Source organism: Papio anubis, chromosome 10 (genome assembly GCF_008728515.1).
Source record: "Papio anubis isolate 15944 chromosome 10, Panubis1.0, whole genome shotgun sequence".
NCBI lineage: Eukaryota > Metazoa > Chordata > Mammalia > Primates > Cercopithecidae > Papio > Papio anubis.
This window is the reverse complement of record NC_044985.1, coordinates 75916238-75942646: the sequence shown is the minus strand read 5'-3', so window position 1 is coordinate 75942646 and position 26409 is coordinate 75916238. Positions and strand designations below refer to the sequence as shown.

At 36.9% G+C, this 26409-nt stretch overlaps 1 protein-coding gene across 1 annotated transcript in view; it reads left to right on the top strand.

Annotated features, from left to right (window-relative positions):
- Window positions 1–12792: 12792 nt before the first annotated feature.
- TMEFF2 (transmembrane protein with EGF like and two follistatin like domains 2) overlaps window positions 12793–26409 on the top strand; it is a 242590-nt gene continuing 228973 nt past the window's right edge. The window contains exons 1-3 of the mRNA XM_003907748.5: window positions 12793–14147; window positions 16441–16550; window positions 24213–24342. Of these exons, the coding sequence (XP_003907797.1) occupies window positions 13976–14147; window positions 16441–16550; window positions 24213–24342 (412 nt within the window). The 5' untranslated portion in view covers window positions 12793–13975. The remainder of the gene's footprint in view (window positions 14148–16440; window positions 16551–24212; window positions 24343–26409) is intronic.

The following is a 26409-nucleotide window of genomic DNA, read 5'->3' as shown; positions in this document are numbered from 1 at the left end:
GCTCCTGTAACAAGTAATATGAATCAAGAAAAAATGTGCAGAGGGGTATACTAAGCGACAACTGGAGCAGACCTTTGTACTTCCTGCATTCTTGTTAGCAATAATGGTAGATTCTGAGATCAATTTTGTTCAAAGATATTCACAAAAATATTCTCAAATTCACTATAATTTTTTAAATGGCCTAAGAAATTATTTTCGTAACATTGCTTTTTGTGTTTGTTTTTTAATGCAAAATTTTACTTTTAAAGACAGTATCGAATAACAAAAGAAGTAGAACAAGGGTGTTAATATGCATGTTCCTAAAGTTATATGGATATACAGATATATGAAATACATTTTTCCTCTTATCTAAGTTTACGTAGAGATTTACAAAAATATTGAAATAACCACAGACATAATATACAAATATTTTTGTAATAATATATGCATTCAACATGGTTTTATATTTCTTCATATATTCCCCAATCTGAAATCTAATGCAACTTACCAACATAGATCTTTATTATCAGAGTCAATCTATATTATAGAAATATAAATTAAACCAAGTCATTTGGAAATAAACTATCATGCTTCTATAACAAATTGCTTCTTTTTTTATGAAAATGGCTTACATAATGTGGTAACATTATCTTTGTTATTAATAATAAAAAATAACTCACAAAATATGGTGTTTATCCTAAGCTTCATGAGTTTTGGAGAATTATTTGTACCTCCTGAAACTATGTGTATATTTTGGCATAAGCTTATGAGTATTTTTCTGGGATGAAGAACCTCAGCTTTTATTCACTTCTCAATAACGTGATACCCTAAAATATATGTACTAATAATATACTTAAAAGGGCCTAAGAGTCCACAGTGAGATGGGTAATGAAATTAATGAGACTTTAAAATTAACTTTTTACATGGGGTTGTCATCTTAATGCTGAAATGGGAGAAATAATAAATTTAAGATTTATTTTATGTTTTTATTAATATCATTTATACTCTCACATGCTTAGAACCCATGGTAAGTGATTTTAACTTGAGGAATCTATTACTGAAATAACTTTCAATGGGTATGTCTGTAGAAATAAAATTTTAACATGATTGAACTAATTGATTGCTACCTCATATGTACAATTTCAGAGATATCGAAATGACTACTTAACCGGCTTAAGTTTGTGTTAAATCTTCTCTGAAAGTGGAGTAAAAATAAATAACATTTAAAAACTAAACTGCAGTTTTAAATGTTATATGCAGATGACCCACGTCTCCAGACAGGTAATTTAATGTTGCCAAATGTATATTTTCATGAAATGTAACTTTCCACACAGTGACAATGTTCTCTGTTTTTATATAATAAAAATATATATTGTACACCAAGGTGAAGGCATTTTGTTGCTGTCAATGAAAGCAACATACATCATCTAACCCTTATCTTTCAATCACATGACACTAGGAAGACAATATTTTATTAGCGAAGTAGAACTTGTTAGAGAAATAGCTTATTGTTATGGAATATAGGCCTATTCATGCTGTAAATTTATCTTCACATATGTCACATAAGATGCATTATCGACCATTAGATGCAAGTATAAGCTAAACATTAATGGAGTGATTGTTGATATCTTTTCACCACAATATCCTCCCAGTCGTGTGTGCTGAACAGAGCTCTTTCATCTAAATTGGTAGACTGCTCTCAATGATACACAATTAAGAAATGTGCTATTCCAATGCATTAAAGTACAAGCCAAATGCAGGTTATTAGCATCCATTTCCAGTACAGCTTGGCAAGTGAGAGAATGTACGCAACAAGGAAGTGATTGTTTACACTGTAATAACGGTTTAAGAAACCGATATTTACAATACATATATTCTAGCTAGAGAAGCTTTCTTTCAGCTCTTTGTAGTCATCTTGATAACTCATAAGGTAAGTTTATTTTTACGGGGCATTGAATTCTCAGAAAACATTAGGTAAATCTTTTAACATTAATTCCCCACTTGCTCAAATGGAAATGAAAACACCTGTCTTTTAAGGAAGGTGAGAAATACATAAACAGTTTTGTAAGAAACAAGCATTGTGTAAATATTGTTAACATTATTACTAATAAATCATCAAAGAGTTGACCTATTAAAAGGATATTTGGTCATAAAATTAACAGTGGCTTTTTCTCTATTCACCATGACATTGGATTTCCTCACCTATTCACTAAATCATACATCACGAAGATCTTAAAGATACATGTCAGCTACAAAACTCTTCCAAAATGTTTAAAATCTCTAAATTATTGTTTAATTTACATAAAGTGAAATCACAGTTAAAATTTTCAATGAAATGAAGAATTATGAAGAAAACTACTGTTTTCTACTTAGACAAAGTATCTTAGTTGTATTTAAAATCTGTGGGACCTGTCTTCTAAAGTTTCCTAGTTTTATGGACTTCATTAGTTCACATATAAAAATAGAACATTTCATATGTAAGACAATATATAATACACTTACCCTAACACAGATCCACCTATTTACATTTTTTTATATCTACCATGGTCTAGAATTAGAAGTAATTTCTTAATCCAGAGTGTGCGGAGCTGGGAAAATTGGAGAAAAGGTGTCACCAGTAATTATAATGGCTGCTGATTTAGGATTTGGCAACAAAAATCAAATAGCATAAACTTATCTTCCTTTGTACATAGTAAATAGCAAATAATACCTGTCTTATTACAGAGCATCTTACAGATAACAAATCTTATTTAATCCTCATATTGTTGCATATATAATGAAATTGAGTATCAGGAAGATGAGACTTACATAATCACAAGGATCAGAGCCAGAATATGGAACAAGATTTTTCAATTCAAGTTCAATTTCCTGACTATTGCCCCCAAACCTGTTCGGTGTATAATTGTAAATCCATAGCTAATTGTCACACTGGAAAATTAAAAACAAACAAACAATAAAAAACCAACCATTTTCAATAACAAACTTTCTATAACTGAAAAAGAAAGTTCCTTTTTTCTTTTTATTTTAAGCTCAGGGGTACATGTGCAGGTTTATTATATAGGTAAACTTGTGTCATAGGGGTATGTGAACAGAAAAGAAAGTTTCTATAACTGAAAGAAAAGATTAACCTTTGTAGGAGAAAAGAGCTAATTTACTTGGTCTATGCTGGTGTGTCATGTTAAACACTGTTTTATATATATATATATATATATATATATATATATATATATATATATAATGCATCCACTGTGATATGATATAATTTAACTTCTTTGGAAAGAATTCAAGACCAATCCACATAACATTGAAATATAATATGGTAACTAATATTACATTAGATGTTAAGGTTATAATAATGTATTATGACAACAAATGAACAAAAAGTCAGAGCTTGTAAGAAATCGTGTTGCAACTGCATCATTTGTTTACAAGTATATATGAAGTAAACTTGAAAGATATTTCTAATATCTTTATTAGAGATTTTTATTAGATATATCTAATAAATATATCTAATTAATAAATATATTTATTAGATATATATCTAATATCTTTATTAGGAACACTCGTGTTAAACATGTTCCTCACTGAGAGTAGTTAAGAGTGAAAATGTAAGCCTTTGTTTGGCTAGCTACCTCAATATTTCCCAGTAAACACATATTAATGTTCTCTTTGTGGCCTTTACCCTTTTGGTTGGGGGGATGAGGTAGACATCTTCATTGCAAAGACAGGATATTATGTGTCACAATTGCATTACATTTTAATTTCAAAATAAAATAAGCATTCATAAACAAGAAACTGAATAAATTATGAGACATCTAGTATGGCATTCTATCAACTCCAATGAAGCAGATATCCTTGTGTTAAGTGAATAAAGCAAGAAATAGAATGGTATATATGGTAAGAGCGCATTTGTAAATCAAACACACACACACATCTATCTATCTATCTATCTATCTATCTATCTATCTATCTATCTATCTATAGAGAGAGGGTATGACAGGATGATGGGCCTGGACAAATCTGAAAGGATTCTCAAAAGACTAGTGACAGCAGTTAAATTTGTGGAGTGAGATCTGAGGCTAAAAAGCCAGGATGATTCTATATAAACTATTTGTGATTTGAATTTTGAGTTGTTTATAATGTATAGATATATACATGTGTTTATATATATATACCCACATTATGTATCTATTATATGTAATATACATATATGTATATACATGTGTTTGTGTGTACAGGCATACTTTGGAGATAATGTTGGTTAGTTTCCAGACCACCACAATAAGGTGAGTCGCACAAATGTTTTGGTTTCCCAGTGCATAGGAAAGTTATGTTTACACTACACTGTAGTCTATTACATATTCAATACCATTACATCTAAAAAATAATATACATACCTCAATTTAAAAATACTTTATTGCTTAAAAAATGCTGACAATAATCTGAGCCTTCAGCAAGTCACAATCTTTTTGCTGGTAGAGGGTCTTGCCTCAGTGTTGATGGTTGCTGACTGATCAGGGTCATGGTTGCTGAAGGCTGAAGTGGCTGTTGCAATTTCTTAAAATAAGACTACAAAAAAGTTTGAGAAGTTTGAAATGATGCTCTTTCATGAAACATTTCTCTGTAGCATCTGATGCTGTTTGGTAACATTTTACTCACAAAACTTTCAAAATTGAAGGAAATCCTCTCAAACTCTGCCACTGCTTTATCAACTAAGTTGTCACTTCAACAAGGCTTATAGCATCTTTACTAGGAGTAGATTTCATCTCAAGGGACAACTTTCTTTGCTCTTCCATGAGTGACTCCTCATCCATTCAAATTTTATCATGAGATTGCAGCAATTCAGCCTCCACTTCTAATTCTAGTTCACTTGTTATTTCCACCACATCTGCAGTTACTTCTTCCACTGAAGTTTTGAGCACAGGTCACCAAAATAGATATAATAATAATGAAAAAGTTGGATATATTGTGAGAATTACCAAAATGTGACACCGAGACATGATGTGAGCATATGCTGTTAAAAAAACTATCACCCATAGACTTGTTCAATGCACGGTTGTCACAAACCTTCAATTGTATTAAAAAAAAAAAAAAAAAAAGGCAGCAAAGCACAATAAAAGGAAGTATGCCAATAGAGAGATAGGTAGGCAGATAGATAGATAGATAGATAGATAGATATATAGATAGATAGATAGATAGATAGATAGATAAGATAGAGTCTATACGTGTGTATGTGTGTATGTCTGGTCCCCAAATATCACCAGCTGCCTACCTTCCTTTATCTTTCCTTTTCTTTCATTTGAAAAACCTCAAATTTTGCATCAAGAGAATTTTCATTTATTTGTTTTATGGTCTGAAGAATTGGGTAGTGGATTTCCTGACATGAAGCCATGGGAATACATAGATACCAAAAATCTAAAAGCATAATAACACCCCCAAAACACAAATAACATACTCTTATAGTGAGGCAATGAAACCAATGACCACTCCTTAGGGAACACATAAGCAGAAGATGTGAATAGTTAAAACTCACTGTCCCTTGCTTAGGCAACCCCTGATGTGCTCTATTCTTCACATTCTCAGTGCTGGACTTTGACTCTAAAATAGGTCTTGCCCGTAAAAGACAGGGTAAAAGAACTTCCGATTATTCAAAGGAGATTTCACTACCATCTCTGGTAATAGTGTAAATAGGTGCATTCTTTCCAAAGTAGGTTGATTAATACACTCCGTTTAAACATTTCAATTTAATTTATCACCATTTGTTGCATGCCAACTGTGTATATGTCAATTTGCTACATCTTGGTGTATACATACATGAAGAATGATGTACCTGAGCAAAAATTAAAGATCTTTAAAATTCAACATTATTTGACTATTACATATAAAAGGAAATCTAGTTGGGCACTGTGGCTCATGCCAGTAATCCCAACACTTTGGGAAGCTGAAGCAGGAGGACTGCTTGAGGTCAGGAGTTTGAGACCAGCCTGGGCAACATAGTGAGACCACATTTCTACAAAATATTTAAAAAATAGCTGGACGTGTTGGAGCCCAGGAGTTCGAGGTTGCAGTAAGCTACGATAGTGCCACTGCGTTTCAGCCTGGAAAACAGCAAGCCTCAGGCCCTGTCTCAAAAAAAAAAAAAAAAAAAAAAGCAAGTCTTACATATGAAAGTCGAGAATTTACATAATTATGAATAAACTAGTTCTATAGTTCATTAAAAAGTTCACTCACTATACAGATATGTCCCATTTTTAGATGTACTAAATGTAAAATATAATTTTACAATAGCACATATACAATATATAATAGACATCTATTGTAGATAAATGCAATCTATAAACATTTATATCCAAGATGGGTATGGTAGGATCACAGAGAATACTGGTCTGTTCAGACAAAGGATGTAAACAGCTAAAGTAAAAAATAGAGACAATGCAGCCCCAGAAAGATTAAACATGTGCCTTAATTCCTGATAATTTTCTAGTTGTAGATTTCAGTCCTTCCCATAATCTACGTCCTTACTCCACTAGAGGTCCACAACATATTCTTTCTCTTTTTACACCAGGGTTTCTTTGTTACCTAAGGATTAAAATGAACTCTGGCCAAGACAATATATAGCGGGGTCGGAGAAACTAAGTAACTTATATGAATGTAAGTGTTTGTAGATTACATTTATCTACAATAGATGTCTATTATATATTATATATGTATTATTGTAAAATTATATATTTTACATTTAGTACATCTAAAAATGGGAGATATCTGTATAGCGAGTGAGCTTTTTAATGCTTATAAATGTGAAGACAAAGACTGCAACTCAAATAGTTACAGCTGCCTATCCCCTGTCATGTGATCTTGCCATGTCATTATACTGGAAGCTCTGATAATAATCAGTAAGTGGTTAACTGTCCAGATTTATACTGTAAAGAAATAAGTATAGACATGTAAATAAGTCAATTAAATTCTCTTTTAAATCTTGCGAATTTTCTATTTAAACTTTTTTTTTTTTTTTTTGAGACAGAGTCTTGCTCTGCCGCCCAGGCTGGAGTGCAGTGGTGCGATCTCGGCTCACTGCAAGCTCCACCTCCCGGGTTCACGCCATTCTCCTGCCTCAGCCTCCCGAGGAGGCTGGGACTACAGGTGCCCACTACCACGCCTGGCTAATTTTTTTTTTTTTTGTATTTTTAGTAGAGACAGGGTTTCACCGTGTTAGCCAGGACGGTCATGCTTTCCTGACCTCGTGAGCCGCCAGCCTCGGCCTCCCAAAGTGCTGGGATTACAGGCATGAGCCACCACGCCCAACCTATTTAAACATTTTAACATGTAGAACAATATAAGACTCAGTTTTTTTGGAAAGTCGTGTTATGAGACACAATCTGTATCTGATTCTGTGTTACAATCACTGCTAAGGAAATGACAGGCTAACATTTTAACCGTTTTTCGAAAGTGCTTATGATGTCAGAATACATTACATCAGAAGATAGAGTTGCGGAACATTTACACTACTAACGTAAAGAAGACCTGATTGTGAGCTGACTTCACTGCTGAAAAGACAAGTCAAAGGGAATGACCAGCCCTGGCACCTAAAAATGGCAACACAACTTTTCAAAAGTCTCATTCATTCCTTAAACTGTTGCTACTAATGAAGTAATAGGTGGAAATCCATTGCCATAGTTTATTGTACTGGTTTCTTGCTAAAAGGGATTCGTGATCAAATAATATTAGAAAATCTGAGGTCAATAAAGTTAAACAGGTGTTTCGTTTTCCTTGATGTCTTTTGCTTTATTTCACTGCAGGGCTCCTCAGAGCCTTTAATGTGTAAATGCACGTTGTGAAGCTGCAAGTCAGCGATGTTTATATGAAGTTTTCCTAAATACTGTATGAAAGAAGTTCCTCCCCTCCATTTTACTTTTTTTTTTTTTTCTTTCTGTCTTTTCTTTTTTTTTTTAGAAGAACCACATGTGAGTAGAAGAGCAGCAGCACAGTGGCTGGGAACATTAGTGCTCCGGGGGCCTGTTCTACCACTGACAAGTAACTTGGAGGGAAAAAAAAATCAATGTCACAGATAATAAAAGGAGAAATGATTGAGGCTTATGGCATGAAATAAATGGGTAAAATGTTCAGAATATGCAATACTGGATGGTGTTAATAATACAAATTGGAAAGAACTACCTTTACTAAGTATTTTTCTAATTTCGCCCAATAGAAGCCATGAGTGGCCAAAGAGAAACACAAAAGTTTCATTCCAAGATGATTCTAGCTCCTGTTTCTGACTCCAGAAAATAAATTGCAAAATGAGTTTGAAATAAAGCATTAGGCTAAGCCTTAAAAAGGCTATGATTAAAATAATAGCAATGGAAACCTACTTGAATTTATAAATAAAGACACCAGATTGTATAGAGATGACTACTGCTTATTACATCTAACTCTCTTCCAGTAACAGTTCTTCCTTTTTCTTTTCTAAACTACTGGCAAGCTAGTGGCAAACATCAACTGGTTCATATTGCTTTGGCTAGACATTTTAATATTCTTTGGTGAGATGTGTGTTTTACAAGTTTTAATTCAGAAAAAAGGTAAGTATTTTACTTCCTGAAACTTGGCTATTTGAGTAACGAGAAAATAGCCACTTACTTTCCCCAGGACAGTGGTTCTCAATCATGGCTATGTGTTTCTCCAGGAAAACTTTAAAAATATATATACACCAATGCTTCTGTGTCACTTCTAGAGTTTACAAGTCTTTAAATAGGAACTCAGCAACAGTATCCTTTAATTCTCCAGGTGATTGTCATGTGAAACCATGACTGAGCCCCACTGCCCTAAGATGAAATAAACTTTCTTCAGCACTGAAATCACAAACTTAAACTACCAAAATTAATTAAGGGCATGGGAATCAACAAGGCATAGGTAAACTTTTACATTATAAAATTATTTTTTTTAAATCACAGCTCATTGTTTATATGTTATTTACCATTGTAGAAAAGGGTGAAAAGATAGCAAATTTAATTACTCTCTGTTTGAAAAATTATCCAGAAATGAAGATGACTTCTCTGAAACATTGTCAATATCATTTTATTTATAAACAATGTTATAATACATTTACTACATACTGATATATACCTTTTCATATGAATATTATACATTAAAACTAAGGAAATAATGATTTAGAACATTCTATCCATATCTATATATCTAAAGTAGGCTAGAAAATAAGATATGAGTTATTAAATATGAGATGTTAAGGTTTGGGGGCAGAAATTATACTGTACTTCATTATCAATAATCAACATATACTTCAAAAGACTTAGTAAAGGTAGTTCTTTTCAATTTGTATTATTAACACCATCCAGTATTGCATATTCTGAGCATTTTACTCATTAATTTGTACATCTTTAATTATTTTTAATTATGTATATAAATATAAGTACACACACCTTTATATATTTATTTACTCATACCTCCATTCACTTCTTTATATAGGGGATCCCCCAAATCCATTACCGTTAAGCCATACATTTTTATTTTAATCTTTAGAACAAGCCCAGGAGGCAGGTATTGTTATTACTCACATTTTACAAATGAGGATATTGTCTACAGTCACAAAGTTACTGTATCAGAAATATTAGAAGCTTAATACATATTTGGTGAACATATGCATAAAAACAGAGAGACATGTACAACAGCTCATCTTTATACTGAGTATAAGCTTTTAATCTGGCTTAGAAACTCTCTGTGAAAACTGAGCAAAACTCTAGGTATCCTTTCGTTTGTCATATAGGTATAGGTGGTACCTTACTTCTCCAACAAGGATGAGTATTAAAATATGGATCCCAGGGCCCAACTCCAGATTTTCGGAATCCCTGATAGCGGGACTTGGAATTTGTCTATTGTTTCAGAGTTTCTCACGGTATTCATATGATCAACCAGGTTCAGAAATCACTGGATCTTATTGCTGAAGTTTGAGAATTAACATTTGGGCCTTACTGCTGCTCCACAGAAAGGGCAGACAAAGAAGTATCATGGACAGAACTGATACATTCCCAGTTAGCTTCCTCTCTCAGAAGCTAACAGGCAGCAATACAGAAGAAATTAGTGACTTTTGTCTTGTGCTCTGAAGTCAGGCAGAATTTCACAGAGTCCCAGCAGTGTCACTGACTAGATTTGTTTCATGGGGCAAGTTGTCTGATGCTTTCAAAGCCATATTCCTTTTCTGTAAAATGAGATAACAATATTCTTTGTCTCATAGGGGTGTTTTAAAGATTAAATAAAAATAACGTGTTATATCCTCCATGGCACAATGCCTGACACCTAAGAAGCAAAGGATACATCTTACCTTTACTGAAACAATCAGAATGTACGAAATCATGAAGAAGATAGAGTTCTGACTGGCAGTGTATCTTATTTTCCCAGGTTCATTTATTTATCTTAAACTATTCTTGTTGAAGAATAACTTCCAAACCCCCGACTTAAGCTGTGAGTAATCTCACCCTTTATATTGATGTTCTTTCCATGAGAAAAAAACAAAATGTTTTTAAGTTTTCTGGAGAAAATATCTCTGAGCTATTTCTACTGGAAAATCTAACAACTGGACTCTACCCCTCTGCATCAATTCTAGAGTGCGTATGCCACAAATAAAGTATCCTAGCTCAAGAAGATTGAAAATAAATATGGTATAGTATTTTAAAATAAGAATTTTGCAAATGCACGGTACGTTTTGTGTCGTATTACTAGTAATCATATAATACACAATGCAAAGTACAATTCATAAACTTAAATTTAATTCTAATATGTAAACCGATTTCACCTTGTTGGGGAAAAGTTAAAGCACTAATCCAATTGCTAATGCAGTCTTGTCTACTTGTTTGGTACCGACTGACGAGTCTAAATAATGTATATATTTTTATTTACGTATTCAATAATACAATTCTCTGCTCAATGAGTGATGTTCTTCTGCCACTTGGTGGTGCTTGCCAGTTTCAGAATTTGTTTCTTGGTGGCACTATAACACTAAGTACATACTAAGTGCAATAAAATTGCAGCATTCCCATTGAAAAGGCTTTGCTTCACACTGTTTAATAATTTAAAGGACCTCTGTGGAAGCAACTGCTTTTGTTAACCAGTCACAACCAGTAATTAACTCCTTTGGAGTTTTAACTTACTTTTGGCAAAACGTATTAGGAAGAGTATATATTATTAGAAAGTATGCCAAAAATTTACTTAGCAGAAAATTCAAAAAGAGTTTTCCTCTGCTAAGAGGTTCTGTAAAATTCTACTTATATAGCCAAGCTCTGAAATCCTAGCAGGTCCTGTTTCATTATCGTAATTACTGCATAAACACATTTAAGGACTTTGCCTTTAGTTTCAAGCATGACTTATTTTCATAAGCTTGATTAGTTACCACACCATCTTTGCTATGGAAAATGACATGTTCTCACTCTGTGCTGTAGAGTTGTTAAATCTTGATCTATATTTATGTTTCCTTCTCTGCTGAAAGCCTGTAGCGAAAGAAATCTCTAATTCCTTGTTTTGCAATATTAGTTGGCAGTTCTATCTAATGGGTATTCCGTTTCCTTAAAGAATTTAGCTGCTCTGTCTAGAAGCCGATTTTCTGATGCCTCCAACGTCTGGTCAAATTGATCTGTTTTAATGGAGTCTTCGTCGGTGAGGAGCGATATGCCACCGACTAGAATGCTGGGATCTGCTGCTTAATTGCCAGGAGTGACAGACACTGAGATTCAGAAATCTTTGGAGGTGGGAGGGGAAGGGGACAGTCTCGGACGGAGGCGGAGATGTAAGATAAAGGGATGGATTTCACACAGGAAAAAAAAAAAAAGATTTCTTTGAGGCACTGAGGTGCTGCACGATCACATCTCTCAAAGGAGAAGTTAAAAAGCGAGGAAGTGGGAGTAGGTTGGAGGTTAAAGTACTTAAAAGGATTACTCGGGTACAATTTGTTTTTCTGGTGGTGTCTGTAAAGGATAGATAGTCCCATTTTCAAAGTATGTTAATGCCTCTTTTAAGTGATTGGGAATGGACACTAATTGCCTGTTAAATGTTATTAAATGCTCTCCTAAATTCAGAGGACACAGAAAGAGGGGCACAAAAGGAAAATTTAAATAGAGAGAAAAAGGGAGGATCTGGAGGCTTTTGAAAACTGGGGGAGAAGAAGGAGGAAGAATAAAAGAGAGGAATAGAGAAGGAGAGCGGAGAGAAGAAGGAATAAAAACCAGGAATCACTGAATAATCACACACAAAAAAGAAAACTCTTCCATGTGGGGCCTCCAAAACACTGAGACTGCAATAGTGACCCCGGTCACGGAAGAAAGATGCTCCTCTCCACCCTTGTCCCGGAAAGCTCTCGGTCCCGTTACTGGCGACTAAAATTCCATTAGGCTAAAGAGTGTGTCTAACTGCCTGAAGAATGCAGCAGGCGGAAGGCGGGTCCCGCTATGCCGTTTGCCCTGTGCCCGCTGGAGCGAAGGAAAGAAACGCGCAGAGCCAGAGACTCCTGCCGAGTTAGACCTTCTCTCGTCGCCCCAGGTCACCGGCCATCCGGCAAAGACCTGCGTAAGGCACGCAGGGCCATTGCCTGAGCCAAAAAACAGAGCCCGCTCTCCCCTTCCGGGACGCCGCTTCCTGGCGGATGCTCCCGGCAACCTACCCGCGGTGTATGCGGAGGAGCCTTTCTCTTCCTCTCAGACCACTTGTCCCGCCCAAATCTGACCTTCCAAACACATCTGACCGCACCTCCCAGGTGGACACACGAATAGGCTACGGGCTGGAGAGGAGCGGGTGACGGAGAGAGGGATTCAAACCTGCGGCCGCTCGGGCTGGGTCGGAGCTGCGGGGGGCCTGGGAGGAGAGAGGGGAGAAGAGAGAAGGAAGGAGAGCGCCTGCCGGGATGGCTGAGCTGGCTCGGGGAGCAGCCTTGGGGTTGCAGGCTCTTGTGGGAGATGCTGCTGCTGCTTCCAGGCCGGCCAGAGCGGTTCTAACACCATCGCCTCTCACCCTCTCCTCCCTGCAAATCCCTAGAAAAATGTTCCTGGCCTCTCCGCCGCGACATTCTCAGCCTGCATCCCCCTACAGTCTAGGCGGCGCGCTCCCGCACGCTGGAGCACTGGGCGCCAGCGGGACGCCCTCTCCCGCGCCGGCTCGCCCCTCTCTGCCCTGCTGCTGCTGCTCCTATGACACCTCCGCCCCCACCATCTCCAGCTCGGAGAGACGCCTCCCAGCCGCGGCCGGCGCTCGCTGCCCGGGGTCACGCGCGGAAGAGAGGCGCTAGTCCGCACCCCGCCCTCGGTAGGGGGCGTCCTGGAGCGGAGAGTGAGGCTAGTGGTATATGAGTATGCGGGTAGCCCACCATGAAGCCCGAGCTTCTCACTTGAGCCAGCCCCGCCTAGCCCCACTCAGGCCGGCGCCCGGCGAGCGAGCCCATCTGTGGCTTCCGCGGCCGCCTCCTCCTTGCATCCTTGCACCTCCTCGTCGACCCCTCCCTCCCGGGACCTGCATCCTGCTCCACCAATCAGAGTCCGACTGCCTCTTCCCACGTGACCCCGGGCGGGCTGAGGACCTGCTGCTTCCCAAACGCCAGAGGGATGCGGGCGGCAGAGCTTGATAGGCGGCTGCCGGGCTGCGGGGCGCCTTGACTCTCCCTCCACCCTGCCTCCTCGGGCTCCGCTCCTCTGCCCCTGGACTCCCGTCTCCTCCTGTCCCCCGGCTTCCCAGAGTTCCCTCCTTATGGCAGCAGCTTCCCGCGTCTCCGGCGCAGCTTCTCAGCAGACGACCCTCTCGCTCCCGGGGCTGAGCCCAGTCCCTGGATGTTGCTGAAACTCTCGAGATCATGCGCGGGTTTGGCTGCTGCTTCCCCGCCGGGTGCCACTGCCACCGCCGCCGCTTCTGCTGCCGCCGTCCGCGGGATGCTCAGTAGTCCGCTGCCCGGCCCCCGCGATCCTGTGTTCCTCGGAAGCCGTTTGCTGCTGCAGAGTTGCGCGAACTAGTCATGGTGCTGTGGGAGTCCCCGCGGCAGTGCAGCAGCTGGACACTTTGCGAGGGCTTTTGCTGGCTGCTGCTGCTGCCCGTCATGCTACTCATCGTAGCCCGCCCGGTGAAGCTCGCTGCTTTCCCTACCTCCTTAAGTGACTGCCAAACGCCCACCGGCTGGAATTGCTCTGGTAAGTCCAGAACCCCCGTCCCCGACCCCTTAACCCCGCAGAAGAACACGCGTATCCAGCACAGACCAGCCTACCCTAGCGCGCCTCCTCAGCCCCTCACCTCCTACTGCCCTAGACTCCTAAGACCACCCACCTCTATCCAGAGAAACACGGAGAACTGTTCCAGGCCCGGAGGTGGGGGGTAGTTCTGGGATGGGTAGAAAGTGCAGGTGTAGCAGGAAACCTTTGCATGCTCGCGCTTACATTGGAGCTGAGAGAATTTTGAGAAATATTAAACGGGATGGTTTTCTGGGTTCACTGGAAAGAACACCAATCTCAGGGGAAACACAAAAAGAGAAGCTTTGTCATCATTAAAGAAAAAAGTCTTACTAGGATGAGGAAGAAATAACTTTATGAGAAAGAATGAGCGAGAAAGCAATAAATCAAATGGTGACTGCAGGGGAATCGCTGATTCCTGGCAAAGGTGCCATGAGGGTGCACTGGTCTCCCATTCAAGACCAGGTCACACAGATTCTAAAGGAGCTGGATTTCAATATAATCAATTTCTCTCTCTCTCTCCCTCTCTCTCTAGGCGACAAAAAACATTGGTTTTGCATTCCAGTTATGCCCCTCTCTTGCTTCCCTAAGCCTTCCCTCTACCCTAGTAGAGGGAAGTTGAGAAAAAGAACACTTTGCGGGTCTCCCAGGCTGGAGTGGGCATAACTGAGGCTGGTCAGGTTCCGTGTAGGCTAGCCGAGGGCGGAACCGACCTCAGTGGGCGCTGACTCCTCCATTTCTGGACAGGCTTCCGTGGAGTGGGTCAAGCACTCTTCTTGCTCGCTTGGGTTCCTTCAGATTCTGACGGCAAGAGCTTGGCAGGCTTCGCTCTGCTGAAGCTTCCTAATTAAATAGGGCCAGAGAATGGGAGTTGCTGCACTCCTAGCTGGCATAGCATTTCGGTTTGACAGCCTGTAGTATACTGGGCAGAATTGTGGTGTAATTTCCTTGGCATTTTAAACTCCGTTAACATGCCTGGGTATTGTCCCCTAGGTGTGGTCTGTTCTAGTTTTAGCAAGTGTGTATGTAATTTTTCATCTTCTGTAAATATAATTTTGCTGTAGTTAAATCTGGCTGTGAATAAAGTGGCTTTAAGGATGTATGTGAGCTGAAGTGTATGTAACTTTAGAGAGGAGGGAATGACCAACTGTAACTCATAGGGTGAAAGCCTGTATAGTTCCTAGTTATTACCACTGTAAATGCCAAAAGGAAAATTATTATGCATCCTTCTAATTTATCCTTTACAAAGACAAGTTGAGATTTGCAACCCTATTAGATTTGGGTCAATAGATTGTTCTGTTTTTTTGGCAGTTTCTAAATTTGGCATTTTAATAAAACTCAACATGTTTCTGTAACTTCTTGATTCATGCATACATGTGTGTTGTTTTTGAAAGAATAAGTTTCACTTTGCTTTGCCTAATCACTTTTTAGATGCTTTATTATAGTAATAATTTTGAGTCTGCAAAATCAGTTTTTGGAAATGTTGATGGCTTTGTAGTCCAACACAGACTGGTTTGCTTCATTCCTAGCCCTTGCATTGTTTTAGGAAATAACTAACTTAAATGTGAAGTTGACATTTGCAATCAAGAAATTCAATATTTGCCAGATATTTTAAAGGGGACGGCATAAACTAAAGAGAATAAACTGGTTTTGCAGATAGGTTGTCAAGAACTTGGCACCCCGCTCCCACCCCTGTTAACTTAGAGGTGATCAATCTTCATTTGAGCCAAACAGACCATCACAGAAAACACTGTGCCTGTTTATCTTTATTATTGAGGCTTTGTTTCCTCTTTGTCTGGATAAATTTCAAATAAGGGTTTGTTTCAGTCCTTGAAGCAAAAGAACAATTAAAGATGGGGAAGTGGTAAAAGGGCATTCAGAGATCATCGCTAGCTCTTTTCCAAAATGTGGAGTTTTGTGGTCATAAATATTGTCCACCTAATGAGCAAAAAAAAAAAAAAAAAAAACCAGGAAGCAAATGTTAAGCACCACTGTCAATATTAATGAAGCCTTAAAAAATAGCACTGTCAGAAAAGGATATTAAAGGAGAATTGACTAGAAAAGAATTGTGGAAAATGGAAACGAATATTGATCACTTAACTAGATTTTGAGGTTATCAGTAGATGGTGACCTTGCAGTACAGCTATAGTTGTTGGATTTAAAATTTAGAACAAGTATTTTAAAGCTTCAAGATAGTGTTTTTTGTTAAAAATCTGTAACATATTTTAATGACTGGAGTGTTCTCTTTAAATTTGAGGTTATGATGACAGAGAAAATGATCTCTTCCTCTGTGACACCAACACCTGTAAATTTGATGGGGAATGTTTAAGAATTGGAGACACTGTGACTTGCGTCTGTCAGTTCAAGGTAAGAAGTCTTATATTTGCATCTTCTAATTCATTAATGAGACTGCAAAGCAGGGATCTCCCTTTACAGCCTATCACTTGGAAATTTATAGCTATGCAAGCTAAGAGGGAAGCTGGCACCAAGCAAAAGTACTGGCAAGAGAGCCAACTGATGTCAAGAAGACATATACTTTTTGGAGAAATGTATATGCCAAAGTTATAAACGCCACTGAAGGTAGAAAGCTTCAGGTTGTGCTTTTGGGATGTCAAAGGAAAATTATGTTTCTCTGACCCTTCTAGCATCATTTTAAAAGTGAATTGACTGGGCATAATAGTCAAAGTAGGGGGTAAAAAGTGTGAACTTGTGCTTTTGTTCTTTTTGATGGGAACTATCATCTTTTTATCTTATTGCTATCTGTTTTAATGCTCGTGGCCTTTATTGCCCTTGCAACCTGACTAGGTTTTTAAGTTAACTCCTTATTAGTGTAACTTCAAAACTTTGTTCTAATTTGGAAATCATGGAACTTATTAATTAATATATGTCAGCTTTTTCATAGGTACCACCCTCAATTAGAACTGAATCCCCTAGGAATCCAAAAGAGCATTTAGATCCACAAGTTATTTTATGAACATCAGGAAGATGTACTTTTTCTTGTGTTAATTTATTTTAAGTAACAAAGCTGGCATCATCAAAACTAGGTTACTAGTATATATTAAAGATAGAACTTTTAATGTCATTAGGATGCTCATTAGCTAACAAATGCTTTCCACCATGTAAGTTATAAACCTTTTCCTCTCAAAATGGTCATATAATCATGTAGAACTTCAAGTAGCATGGGTGTTGTACCAGTAGCCTATATTTGCCCTTGAGCATTTTAAATTACTTTTAAAAATACTTTTAAAATCCGACAGTATGACTCAACCAGGAAATATGCACATAAACAAAAGTACATGTGAGATAAGGGAAACTTTTCTAAGAATAAAAAAATATAGAACAAATAAAAACATTAAACTCAAATTTAGACCTAGGTATCTGGTTTAATAGGTAATATTTAGAATTATTGATGAAATTTAAATATTTTAGATTGAATTTGAACTCCCACTAAGAAGAGAATTCACATTTAAATAAAGTTTAAGTGGCTTTTAGAAATGCTAAAACCTTCTTAGACATTATTTTCTTCTTTCTAAGAAACATAATATGACAACTGATATTTGTAAAGTGCACCACCTCCTGGTGGGTGAGTACTGCTCTGACTGTACAGTTTTTTAGACCATACCATAGTGTCAGAAACATATTCATGCATATTTAATATGCATGTAACATCAACTTCTAAGGTCTCCAGCCACATTAAACAATGTCATTATGTACTTTCAATGAACTACATGAGAGAGATAGAGCATGAGAACTCCCCAATTCATACTTAACCAAATGTTAACTAAACAGGAAAAAAGCACAATTGGATAAATCATTAATTAAAGGCCCAGAGAATTTTGTGAATTTTTCCTTCTTTCCCTTTTTGATTTCCATAAATTTGTCTTATTTTCATAACCATAGATAGACAAAAGAAATGAACTCATAAAAAATATCAAATGAACCAGGAAAAGCATTCCTGAAGTGTAAAGCCATGGTTCTAAGATTTCACCAGGAGAAAAAAAAAAGGGGGGGGTTGACAGAACTCCAAAGGAACAGAACTGTAAAGCTGCAAAATGAAAATAAATAATCTTCTTGTTAAAGGAATTGTTTTCATTTTATACGTGCTACGGAAGATTTTGGTAAAACTTTTATCAACAAAAATATGTGTGTTTTTCATACATTGGTCAGTCAGCTGTTTAGCATTAATTTAAATAATTGTTAAGTGGAATCGATGGGGGAGTGGCATCGAATGCAAGTTTGAGTAAGAAACTAAAATGTAAATTTGCTTTTTGTAATCCTCGTGGCATTTGAAATGTACTAGTGTATTACTACTGCTATTAGTTTGTGCTTTGCAATAGTTGTCAATCTGGCAAGAAAAAATAAACATCTCCCTAGTGGAAAATGTAGACTTTGCACATACCAAGAATATAGAGTGGCTGAATTAAATTGAAGATCAAAGAAAAGTATAAGTTGCATGAAGAATAATAAATAGGATATTTTAAGCTAAGAGTCTCTTGAGTCCATCTTCTCCAATACATGAATTTGAGTTTTTTGGTGTTTGTTATTTTAGCCCTAGTATCTGATAAAAAGGGAGAGGTATTGAAAATCTATTTTCCTATGTATTACTCTAAACTTCTGTTTCTTTCTCTGCTGCCTTTTCAGGTACAAGCAAGCATTCCTCTTTTTTTTTTTTTTTTTTTTTTTTTGAATTTTTGGAGACAAGAGTCTTGCTGTGTCGCCCAGGCTGGATAGTAGTGGTGCGCTCTTGGCTCACTGCAACCTCCACCTCCTGGGTCTCCCAGCGATTCTTGTGCCTCTGCCTCCCGAGTAGCTGGGACTACAGGTCACTCCACCATTCTCAGCTAATTTTTTTGTATTTTAGTAGAGACGCGGTTTCACCATGTTACCCAGGCTGGTCTCAAACTCCTGCGCTCAGGAGATCCACCTGCCTGTCTCCCAAAGTGCTAGGATTACAGGCATGAGCCACGGCACCCAGCCTGCAGTCTATAGTCTTTCTAGCTGAGAGATAAATTTCAAAGAGAAATGGGCATATATTTTTATATCTATAGTGTTTACAATTTGCCTTATCACTGGAACACTAAAGTAAACATTATTAGTCTTCACCTCTCTTAGATGATTTTAAATAAATTGATTTCTATCCTTCAAACATATTATCTCATTTATTTCTCACAACTCAGTGAGATGATTGTTTTCTCTCCCCTTTTTAAAACTTTTATTTTAGGTTTGGGGGTACATGTGAAGGTTTATTACATATGTAAACACGTGTCATGGGGGTTTGTTGTACATACTATTTCATCACCCAGGTATTAAGCCCAGTAAGTATGAGGATGAAAATTTGGAGACAGTAAATGGATAGACAGACAGATAGGTAGGTAGGTAGGTAGGTAGGTAGGTAGGTAGGTAGATAAGAATAAAAGTGGGGAGGAAGGAAGGGAGGGAGGCAGAAAGTGAGGGAAAAAGGAAGGGAGATACATGTAGATATTTATAGATAGCCCTGGTCATGCAATGATCAATAACTACTTTATAATTTAAAAATATTATGAAGCCTTATGTTTTTCAGGTATTACCTAATTCAAATACTAAATTTTTTTTTAATAAGTCATGCTTTAGATCTAAAATTTTCTTATTACTAAGGCTGTGTAACAGACTGCCCAGCACTTAGTGGCTTAAGACAATGAATATTTATTTTGTTCATGAATCTGCCATTTTGGCAGGGCTTAATCAAAACAGCTCACCTCTACTCTCTTTGGCGTTAGCTGATGGTGAGGGGAGGGAATTCAAAGGCTTGGTGCTATACTGATCTGAGGGTTCTCACTCATATGTCAGACTGTCAGCTGAAGACCTTCTTCTTCTCCATGTTGATCTCTTTGCATGGGCAAGTTTTGTCTTCCTCATAGCATAGTGGCTGAGTTTCAAAGTCAAGCATCCAGAGAGAAAGAAAGAGCCAGGTAGAAGCTATATCCTTTAGTGACCTAGCCTGGGAAGGCACACAGAGTCATTTCCACCATAGTCACAGGCCTGTCCACTCTTAAAATCATAATTTTTTTTACATTTAAGGAAATATAAATCACAGAAAAGTAAAAATTACTTATGGAATGGCCAAAGGATTGGAACATATGCAGATTTTTAAAATCTTTTTTCCTTTTTGGAAGAAAAATATACCATATCCCAAGCCATTCTTCTTAAGCCTTTGACAACTGGGAATATAACAGAATTGACTTAACATCTGTTGAGCACCTTCTACATGCCAGACTCTGTGGAAGGGGCTGGCAATATATAAAAACATAAGTCATACGTAAGCTTCTAGATGCTGAAATCTCAGCTCAAAAAACCTATATTAATCAAATAAGCAATAAATCCTATGAAAAGCTTCTCACATAATTTTTATTAATTTGTAGCAAAAATGAATTTCATGCATTCTAGTGTGTCAAGTTATTGACTCCACTAGTGTGGGGGTTAGCCCATTTTGGAACAAAATTCTTCTATTGAAAAACACTTGTTTGGAAAATAAACATAAGATTTTAAAACATAGAAAAATAGAATCACTTTTCCCCCTGAGAGGAAGTTTGTACAACACATACATTGATGGACCTAACCATCTGAACTCGAGTCTTGTTTTTCCTCTTACCAGGCAACTGTATGGCCTTTAGCAAGTCACTTAACATCTCAATCTGTCTCTTCATCTGAAACTGAGCAGTATCATGAATATTACTAAAAACTATTTCCAATAATTTGGCATATTTTAATGCAGTAGTTAGCGTATTTCATGCTTAGGGTTAGCCTGTTTCCTCTTGTTTTTCTAGTTCTAGAAATGCCATGGTTTGATGTTAGAGTTAAAATACATATCATACAAAGCAAATAATTTACATTTCTTTGTGTAAGTATTACAAGATGTTTCTCGTTTTAAAAACATGACTTTGTTAATTTCCCAAGTGTTCCAGGTAAGCATTTCAAGTGGGAAAACTAGGCTATAAACCTGTTAAATATTTCATTGTTGACTAACATTCAAAAAGTCCTACACCAAGGCAGTGAAAGAAATAGGAGGACCTAGGACTAGACTCCCACTCATGAGTTTTCATCATTTAGGACGTGCGTCCTCCTTGTATTCTTCATATTAATGAGTGCAAGTCTTGATACTAAGGGCCAAAAACATCATGCCAGTAATCTACAGTTAAGCTCTTTTCAGCTCTGTAGAAATCTCCCTTTTGGCTTGTGCGTGGAACTTGGCAGCTCTGTTTTTAGAACTGTTCGAATTTGGCTTACTGCATCCCTCAGAAGCGGCATATGAGCACTTTATCAGTTTATTCGATATTTTAAGATGCATATCAGCATTGTGTACTAGCAGTTGGGAGAGATAATAAATACTTTCCACTCCCCACTCCCAGTCCACTGACTCTATATTTGAGTAATCTGAGAAGGACAAATAAATAAAATTTAAGGATTGGAGAGAAGAAAACAAGGACCCAAATAATCTACACACAAAGTATTATAAGCAGGGTTGGAGATGGAGATTGAAAAGTAGTCTGGGGCAAGAATGCCAGGCCTCAAGCATTAGATGTTAGTCCAGCTAGTCATAGACATATTATGACTCTCTTCTGTCTACTGAAAGGATCAGCAAGTCTAGCGATCATAATGTCACCAGCTGTTTCCTTCTTTCTGGTCTCTCCTCCATGTGCTCAGACACCATTGTAGTGTTCGTAGATCAACATAATCCTACCTACATTCTCCTGTCTCAGGTTCTGATCATAGCACATTTATCAAGCACCTATCCCTGCACTTTCCTTGCTGGCCACAGTTCTGGCATGAGCACAAGCCACATTTATTTGTTTTTTCAGTACTGCTCATTGGAAAATTCAAATCTTCACAGGCATTTTGCTCTTGCCTTCTTTCTTGAATAGTAGTGCAGATGCTCAGACCTGTGGTGAGTCAGTTTTCAGATGTAAATTAAAACAAATTTTTGGAAAGCTCCTGGAAAACAGTGCTTACACAGGTATCGTCTAATCAGAAGTCAGTTGCTGATTGAGTTAAACATTAGCAAAAGATTAGTGAAAAGCTCTAATCAAATCAGTTTTTTTTTTTTTTTTTTTTTAAACAGAATCTTGCTCTGTCGCCCAGGCTGGAGTGCAGTAGCTCAATCTCGGCTCACTGCAAGCTCCACCTCCCAGGTTCACGCCATTCTCCTGCCTCAACCTCCCGAGGTAGCTGGGACTACAGGCGCCTGCCACCACGCCTGGCTAATTTTTTGTATTTTTAGTAGAGACAGGGTTTCACCGTGTGAGCCAGGATGGTCTCGATCTCCTGACCTCATGATCTGCCTGCCTTGGCCTCCCAAAGTGCTGGGATTACAGGCATAAGCCATCAAAACAGTTTTTTAAATATAATCACATACATAGACTGAGTCTGGGAGACAATAATGTAACTGTGGAAAAGAATTACTATATAGAGGACTTGCAGAATGTCTAGATTATATATTGTAGAAATTAAGATAAAGAATATTTTTAAAATATGTGCTAAAGCAATCTGTTAGTAATTATGGTCATCTTAATATGACTGTCATCCCATTTGGGTTTACTGTTTGGAAAAAAGTTGATCATAATTACCAAAACATTATATTTAAGTTGTTAATAATATATAAAAAAATAAAACTCATAAAATTAGGCTTTCATTTCAAAGAACATTGACATTTAAATTTGTTATGACACTTAAGCTATTATTATATAAAGACAAAGAGCAAGAGTTACATAGATGGTTAGGAATAAGGAAGTTTAGATATTGTAAGGAAATAGAGTAAAATAATAAATTTCAGGTTTTAATCAATCGGATTATCAACATGTTGAGAGGTGTTTTCTTTTGCATAAATTCTTGAGTTGAAGTTTATTTATGATAGGGTTTTAGGTTTGTTATCATATATATTTAAACTTTCCTACCCATCTCACTGTATTATTGGTTTATTTTGTATGTATTCTGAACTCACAGAACATCAAAGATTCAAATATATTAGATAAAAGTAAAACATAGAGAAGAGTTTTTACATGCATCTGTAAGTATGATTTTCCTTTCTTAGTTTCTGGCATAGGTGAGCATATAAAGATAATAATCTTGATCATTATATTGTTTATAATTAAACAATAAAGCACATCAGTAGTAGTAATCATGAGATAATCACATCCCTGGTGTAATTAGCAGGCATAGGACAAAGCCAAGTGTCATTAATGCCTTAGAGTATGATTATATTATGATGACTATACTCTGTAGGTTGCCTTAATTTTCACTGTAATATATATACTTTTTTAAATAATGAGGTTCTTTTAAAAATGAACTTTTCTCTTTATGGGATATCTATTAATAGACATACTTTGGAATAGTCAGTAAAGTTTACTTACAGTTCAGTAGTTGTTTAAATTTTTCTCTGTGTTCCATAATTTTGTTTCTCTCTAGACCATATCCATATCAATATACAATAGTCTAAAGAGGTATAAAAATAAATAAGTAAATCAGTGTCTTATCTGAATATTTAGAAATTTACAAGGACTAGAATTCAATAAAAATTCAATTAAATTCAATTTAAAAAAACAACTAAGAGTTAATTCATTTATTTGGCATTTTGGCCATATACTTCCACTCCTAACACAGATAGACATTACCTGTTTTTGAATAGCTTGAAATTAAACTGTATTTTAATTTTTTCCATCAAGTCATATGGGCTACATACTAAAAATAATATTAAGTAGTATTAATATGTTTGTTGCTATATCTTTGTTGTGCTACTTGTGCAGTCACTTTGTTGGAATTCCCTGATCAATTTACATGCTTATTTTTGCCCTATCTAAGTGAAATGACTGGTTGGCTAACTTGAAATTGGCTTTGTGAATCTTTCAATGATGCCCTTATGAAGACTCATTGGACACAATTAGAATCATTGAAAATGAAGACAAGTGGTTTCTTTTGCAAATTATTACTTCTGTTCATCATGTCAGAGGGATGCAGTCTCCAGTACTAACTATAGGCTTACATCTGTGTATTTCCCAGTGCAACAATGACTATGTGCCTGTGTGTGGCTCCAATGGGGAGAGCTACCAGAATGAGTGTTACCTGCGACAGGCTGCATGCAAACAGCAGAGTGAGATACTTGTGGTGTCAGAAGGATCATGTGCCACAGGTATGTGTGTGATCTTCTTTGAAACCTTCTGCCTGGATTCCAAATCCAAAAACTATGTCTTTCATTTCTTGTTATGTCATCTCCCAATAAATAATTCAGATTATATATTGACTAGACAAGCCTGTATTGTTCTGTTCAAAGCATTTATTATTCTTATTCTTTGTCATTTTTACATTTCAAGTCACTTTTGGAAGAAAGAGGGTATCTACCATAAGGACAGTGGTAGATTTAAGGACATGTGTTATTAAATGAAATACAGGCAGTTTGAATAAAAGTCACATATAATTAGAAATCTAGATTGACTGCCAACATGCCAAATATGGAGAAACCTGACTATGTATGGATAAAGTTGTATTATTTATTTGTGTGTTTGTTTGTTTTGAACAATAGCATTATCTGCTGGAAGGCAATTTTGCAGATTTGGGCTCTGAAGTTGATGTCTAATCTTAGCTCTACAAAATGGTCTTATTATTTAGTAGATTATATTGACAAATGTGTTTGTAGTAGACATAATTTCTAATGACATGTGTCATTTCTGACTCAATTAACCTGGAATTCTACAAAGTTTTTCAGTCAAGTTTACCAACAATGCTATAAAGGAAGTAAGAAGAAAGAGAGACTTCATATGCTCTATAGCTTTTCAAGCTTTCCTTCTATCTGTAGTAGTTGTTAGAGCTTACGCTTTAAAATGGGAAGTGCTTTAAAATGGGCCTGAGTTTTCAAGTTAAGCTTGATATCAAAGTCACATGTATTATAGAGACTTTAAGATGCCATGGTAGTTGTTCTTAATGGCAAATAAGCATCTTTCTGGGAAGTCATAATTCCTGAGAATTTAGATGATATAAGCATATTCAGGAATAATAACAATGATATCAAATATAAACTTTCTTCAAAAATAGGAGCAGAGAATAGCATCATGAAAAGTCTATTTTGTTCAAAAGTCCCTTAGATAACAGGTATTTCTAATCTAGAGTATGATGTTAAAAGTTATGTGCTAAGTGGCTGGGGCAGTGTGGAAAATGAGCAAAGAGAAAAGCCTCGTATTCTTTAAAAGATCGTCTTAAGCGTATTGATTGTTAGTAAAGTTATACTGGTGACTACCCAAGTTTCTGAGAATTAGCAGAAGAAAGAGAATAGTATCATATCTCATGGCCAATGATATTTTGTTTTGGTTTTGGTTTCTAGCAGTCTTTTCTCCTAAGGGATTATTTGCTTAGATGTGAATGTTCTTCATGAAAGGATGGTCAGGAGGCAAGCTGAGCTGGTACTGCATTTGCTTATTTGCTAAAGCAAGCAGGTCATTGCTGCTTGGTCTGTGAATGACAAGTCATGAATAAAAGGTACCGCAATATGTGAGAGTCAATGGGCAGCCTTCTCTAGTAGGAAAGGAGGATGAGCAGCATGCTGTTCTCATGCTAAGGATGAGGGATATAGAAAGTATGACAAGGAGCAAACGAATTATGAGGAATCAATCAGCCATACCAAAGAAATGAGAAATAATACTTTAGGACAAACTGAATAGAAAAAAAGTAGAATCCCAGGAACCAGGAAGGATGAAGGCAAATACCATAGAGTATTGAGGAAAGGATTTGCTTTTTCAAGATCATCAAGAATATCTGTTCTTTTCTAACAATAACCACATGAGAATTGGCAGGCAATTATTATAATAAACAGATCAGAAGTTACGGTTATGGCCGATGTAGCAAAATCTTTCTTTCTTACTTGCCAACCTCCAAGTTCTTGTCAGCGCATATAATCACATTCTCCTGAATCATTCAAGTCTTTCCATTCTAGTCCCTGATGTGCTGGTTATACTATGAAAATAAATACTTAGCCAAGTAGAAAATTTAATCACAATTGAGTAATCCATCTTTAGCTCATTCACATACTTAGATTTCTACAAGATTTAATTAGTAAGCCAGTCTTGCTGAATGCATCTTCCATGGACTTGTAAATCTAAAAGGTTTTTGATCTGAATAATGATGGAGAGAACAAAGTAATTTTCATTAACCAGATCTGACTGTAAATAAATTGGGGTTCTGACTTTTGATCTAAAAGGGATTCTCA